The 6,000-nt window shown below is 42.4% G+C and overlaps 1 protein-coding gene across 21 annotated transcripts in view; it reads right to left on the reverse strand.

The window, feature by feature from the left end:
- Window positions 1–1,946: 1,946 nt before the first annotated feature.
- TMPRSS11E (transmembrane serine protease 11E) overlaps window positions 1,947–6,000 on the reverse strand; it is a 51,064-nt gene continuing 47,010 nt past the window's right edge. For 16 of the 21 annotated variants that reach the window (XM_080590740.1, XM_080590744.1, XM_080590745.1 and 13 more), the window contains 2 exons: window positions 5,544–5,686; window positions 1,947–5,145 (listed from right to left, as the gene is read on the reverse strand). In XM_080590740.1, coding sequence (XP_080446866.1) covers window positions 4,984–5,145; window positions 5,544–5,686 — 305 coding nt within the window. In that variant the 3' untranslated portion in view covers window positions 1,947–4,983. The remainder of the gene's footprint in view (window positions 5,146–5,543; window positions 5,687–6,000) is intronic. The other 5 variants (XR_013950765.1, XR_013950767.1, XR_013950766.1 and 2 more) reach the window with 5 other exon arrangements.

The following is a 6,000-nucleotide window of genomic DNA, read 5'->3' on the forward strand; positions in this document are numbered from 1 at the left end:
GATTGTTTTTGACTTGCAAAGAACTGTCCGTGGTTATAACAGCCTCCGGATACCAGGATGCTGGCAAGTCCTTCCTCAAAGATTGTGCCGCCCAGCGACACAAACAGAAGGTGGGAGGCACTGCAGCTGAGGGGAAGAACAGAGCAAGGCACAACATTTTGGGTTTAGCTAAGGCATTCCTTCCAATAATCAAGTGAATCAGAAACATGCCGTGTATCCCTTGACCTATCCAAGTTTACAGAAAAGAAACTCATCAGATTTTTGAGTAACAGGTTTCCAAAAGCCTTTTCTTTGTCTTTATGGGAACAGCTTATTTGCACGAGAACAAGCCGCTAGCGATGAACAGTGGCTTGCAAACAAAATATCCTTAAATGACACTTCCTTTGAATAACGTATTAAATTAAAAAGCTCAAGATAAAGCAGATTAACAGCCATTTGTAACACTTGCTTAGCTATTCTATCCAGATGAGTTTTGAAAATTGTTCTTTGCAGCAGTAACAGATCAAAGAAACCAAGCAAGCTGAGATACTGACAGCCATAGGTTTTATAGAAGGATCCTGGTTCAACCACACGTACGAAAGACCAAGAATTGTTTCTCAGTTCTCCACTTCAAGCCCTTTGATAGGAACTCCACCCACTTGGCTCCCCCAGCCAGATATGGCCACAACAGCTGAACGTTTCCTTGGATCATGGCAGTAACCAGCTACAAAATCCTCATTAATACTTAAGTGTCATGTACACAGCACATGCTGCCAGAAAACAGCAAAAAAGTAGTTTTCCCTAAGTTGATCAAAAAAACAAAACAGACTTGTTACAAAGATGTCTGTTACAAAGCCTGTCTCTGATTTAAGACTCCCTTTATTACACTTGACCTAGTAAAACGTGACACAATGGCTACTGTTCTTCCAAAGGAACCTTCTCGTTCCTACCAACCTTGCATGTCTTGGAGTTCTGCACTAAGGCTGGCGTACTTTTTTTTTTTTAACCCTTTCAATCTCAAATTCGAAGACCGTCCCTTTGTCTGTTAGGTATTACAGACCAGGATCAATGAACTCTAGCACATTTTAATCATAAAGAGCTTGCTCTTCTGGCTCAGAACTTCCCAAGTTTCCCATCTTGGAAAGGAACAAATCTGGGGTCTTCAATCTATAAGAATAATCAGTTCTCAAAATAGGAGATCAAAGCAAACAGCAGCTGTAAGCCACTGCAAGGTTCCCATCCTACCAGACTCCAAATTGCTGCTGCTCTTTGCCATCTTTTTTGCAAGAAGGCCAACGAGCTGAGAAAACAGACCCATGATGCCAATAACCAATATTGTGCACTTCCAGTCTACGTTCCTGCAGCACTGTGGTTTGGCTCTGGTGCAGCAGAGAAGCAGGCAAAATCTGCTCAGTCAGTATGGCTCATAGCCATAATGTGCTGTACTTACATCTGTGAACAGGAGCATTTGATACCAACTTTTTGTAAGTGGGGGAAGAAACCAAAGCTCAGTGCTGCAGAGGCCTACTCTAAAAGCTGAACAGCTGTCCTTTCCTCAAATTTTGCAAGATGACCATGGAGCATCTCTGCATTGTCAAGGCAATGCTGACATACTACCTTGTACTCCAGGCTCCCTCCATGGAGCTGAAACGGAGCACCACGAGTAGCTAAGAGGCCCTTATACAATACGATTCACCCTCTAGTGGCTGACCCAAGACCTGCTTCTGCCTGCATGCAAAACTGGGTAACGTTGAGCAGGCAGGTTAACTTGTTCGAGTCTGGACAGTGTGCACAGGGCTTCCAATGACACTCCTCAAACAAGTCAAAGACACCTGTTAAAGACTACATAAATTCAGTATGTAAATACATGGCATAGAATCGGTATAATGTTCTAAAACCGATCAGTCCCCAGCTGGCAGTTGTTTACCATGACACAGGAAATTAACAAGTACATAGAACAGAAGACAATTTTTAACAGTTTTTTATTAGATTGACATATAAATTACATTCCTGTGTGTTATGGTTAGATGCATCCCATTCTGCCTTCAGTGGTGGTCACAATTCCTTTGAAAACATGGTTGAGAGCAGGCAAAGCTTGCAGCTTTAGAAATAGGTGAGACCAGCTTAGAAAAAATACAGGTCTGCTAGGCCACCTAAACCAAACAACATTTTTGCTGCATACATTGCTTCAGGTTTCCACAATCTCTCTCAAGAAAAGCTAGACGATGCTGACATCAGTGTAGTTTTGCCATAAGAAAGAGATTCAGATCCATCAGGTCCATCTGCACCAGTATGCCTGTGGATGGAGTGTTCTTTGAAGTGATCTCATTGACAGTCCCCATTTATACTGCTTTGCATCACTAAGAGGCCTCAGAGCATGGAAACTACATTGCTTCCAAGAGAAACAAGGCCAAAAGACTTGTTCCTGCTGCTATCATGAAAAACACACACTGTGTAGGTGTCTGGTCCTCTGAAGTCCCATTCCTCCTTGCTGCACTGCACTGGCACTTGGCATTAACGTCAGCCATGCACTAGATCCCTCCAGACAGATGCTCAGAATTGGAAGCTCCTTCAGCAAAAAATGAGTTCACTTTTTCAACTTTGTGTGCACTATTTTGGAGAGTTACATTTACAGCAGCCCTTTGCACAGATCAAAATGCTTAAGGGTTTCTGATTTTGTACCCAAAACAAGTGCAACTAGAAAGTTCACATATTCAGAAGAAATCTTTTGGACATCTACTTACCTGTTTCTGGAAACCAGTGAAATATTTGGGATTTGCAGACCTAAAAATATTCTGTTCCTGAACTACAATGAAATTTGGCAGGATAGGGAAAAAAAATGTGCCCTTTGAAAACCCAAGCCTGAAGTGCTTTGGGAATTAGAAACTCATGGCATCTTTTAATAATGTTTCTTTTTCAAGAAGACTTGAAGTTTACTTACTGTCCTGGTAAGACAATTGTTATCAGGAAAAAAACAAATCTTATACACTTACCATGCATTGTATTTAAGCTTCCTTTACAGGTAATATACTTCAAATCCATGTTCTGTTTACGGGATTAAAGTGAGATTTGTCAGGCTCAGACCTATGGAACCAGCTTGATACTTTTTATTCCCTACCTAAAACTTAAACCACTACGTTTTTTTTCTGGAGCTCACAGTATTCCACAAGAAAAGTTCCTTGAGAGCACATTTTAAACGCCAGGTCTTCATGATGTTCACAGAAGTAGGATAACAGCTTCAGACCCTTGTTCTTCACGCAAACCTTTTCTGGTCATCCAAACACCCCATAGCTCCAGTGAAGATCCAGCAAAGCATGGTTCGCTGCACTTGCAGGCACCTAAATCATAGGATGTGCAATAAAAGTACTTCTGTTAACTTGATGCTCTGCTGGGTAGGGTTTGCAGCAAGCTGCATTACCCCTGAACTACCACGGATGATATTAACTGACTTGTACTCAGTTTGGACAACACTTCGATCCTAAGACTATAATCAGTCTTTCCCCAAATGGTCTAACTGTGAGGATGCTGAAAGCCTCCCGCTTTGCTCATCTTTTCTAGCCTGACATAAAATTCCTGCCTGTTTGCTACACTGGATCAGCTCCGGGTCTCAGCAGTGTGGCTGGTATTTCCTTTGACAAGTTCTTTCTCTTCTGACCACCAAGGAAAAAGAGAGCGAGTGGCTCATATATCTAACAATTAAGACCACACCATTCAGAGTTGTCAGAATGAGCAACCGCATGGTGTTGGAAGGAGTCTGCAAACATATTAAGAAAAGCATCCTCACCAGGGATAGGCACGTTCCACTGCTGGGGTGTACGAGTTTGAGGAACGTGGGCTCCTGAAAACAAAGGCAAAGAAAGTAGAAAGTTTGTGAGATCAGATGGGCTAGCTACGGACTAGCAACAAGACACAGGCACCTCTTAACTCCTGACAGAAGAAAGATCTTTACATCGATTTCTGGGTCAGTCTGAAGTTCTCTGTTCTGAAGCAGACATGCAGTTCCACCATGACAATGACGACGTGTTTTTTTTCACCCCCCAGGATGCAGCTGCAGATATACAGGTTAACTTAAAAAGACCTGAGAACACCATTTGTGAGAACAAGCTGTTTTTGGAGACTGTTTTTGGCAATGGTCATACCAAGATTGTTACAAAGCTCCATCCTGCACAAAAAGCCAAGGACTTTTATTAAAAACAATACAATCTGGAAAGTTTTAAAATGGAAATTCATTCAGCCAAATATTCTGATATGACAACAGAATGGCATGAATACAAAGTGGTTTTCAGTCTCAAATCCAGCAATCACTCGTGGCAAATGCTGTGGTAGGTACAGTTCATACAAAGCGTGTTCACTTGTTCAGAGAACGTGGACAGAAGTTGATGTCTCTCAGCAATCACTACTTCAGGATAACCCAGCAAAGAAAACTTCTCAATTTACCTAGGTAGCTGACATGATACTAGGAACTGGAATATCTCTAAGCCATCTTCTGTTCATTATTACAGTATGCTCCCTGGAACATTGCAGGAAAAGAGCTCAAGGAGTATTCAGAAGCGCAGCATCCTTGGAGTCACAGGCTCAATTACAGCTGGTCTATGGATCGGAGGGGCCTTGGGAACACGTAGCAAACAGATGGGCAATATTTTAGTTATGACTTCTCCTGGATGCTGATAAATGATTGTTTAGGCTCAGATGCTTTGCCTGGTTACAAAAGTAGGCCAAGACATTTGGACACAAAGAAGAGGGTCAGCATGTTGCACATAAACCAAAGCCTTTGCCCCTTTGACAGAATACTTTGTGAACAAACAGCTCTGTCACACGAATTGAGTCCGTTCCTTTCTGGAGGTAGGCCAAACCAATTTCAAGTCCTAGACTACTCTGAGCTTGCTGGCACTTGATATATCACCACAAGCCAAGCCAGCAGCTGTTTAGAGGGTAACCACAGAGCAGAATGTGTCAGAGGAATAGCCTTACACACAGCCCACAAAACTTAAGCCACTGCAGGTTTCAGATGCCCGTTTGGGAAGCGATCCAGTCTCGATAATAAGTCACTCGTGTGTATACTCCTGGTTTATTTGGCTTGCCACAGTCATCTCCCCAGCTCACTATTCCCACGAGATACCAGATTCCTCTGGAGTTTGCATGCACCAGTGGCCCACCAGAGTCACCCTAAGGAGAAAAACATCAGTAGGCAGGAACATAAAGAAAAGAGTGTTCACTAATGAAGTGAGCATCACATTGTTCTGTTACAACTGACAGATGTTTGTCTCCAGACCACAGCTATGTTTAACCTCTGCATGACTTCTTGAGAAGACGGAAGCTGACAGCCAGTATCTAATAGTCTATCCCATTCTATACCCTCACATCTTCATTATATATAAAAACTAAACACGTAAGTGCAGACCGCAGCCCAGGAGCAGTGAAGTTCTTAATTTACATCTGTAAAGATCCTGAACCCCATAAACAAAAAACATACTTTGGAGGATCTTGATTATTTCTTATTTCTAGGAAACATCTCTTCCCACCCCATGTCCTTCCTTTTTACTATTACTTAAGACAAGGCTTACCTGGCAAGCATCCACCTGTCCCTCTAAGTATCCAGCACACAACATTCCAGGTGTTACTGCTCCACCATACACTTCCCTCCTATTGCAAATTCTAGTGCTTATAATTTTCACTTCTGCTTGTCGAAGTTGATTAACACTATAGCCTAGAAGGAAAAGTGGTATTAGAATTTGCAGACAGTGTATGCAACCTAAAACACACACAAGGATTAGGAGTAGGCAGGTTTTTCTATAGCTTTCCTGCCGTTGCAGGCAGCAAAGGGAGCTACTCAGACAATGTCTAAAGAAGAAGAAGGTTATTATTTCCCCTTAAGTCCTTCACTCGCTCATCCCAAACGTGACCCTTCTCCATCTTTCATTCTCACCAGATGCTGTTTCACATAACGGGGAAAGGGATTTTTGTATACACTTCAGTGTTCAATTCAACTGTTGGCTACAAGGTGTGTCCTTGATGTCCATG

The sequence above is a fragment of the Anser brachyrhynchus genome, assembly GCF_964034855.1.
Source record: "Anser brachyrhynchus genome assembly, chromosome: 4".
Classification (NCBI taxonomy): Eukaryota; Metazoa; Chordata; class Aves; order Anseriformes; family Anatidae; genus Anser; species Anser brachyrhynchus.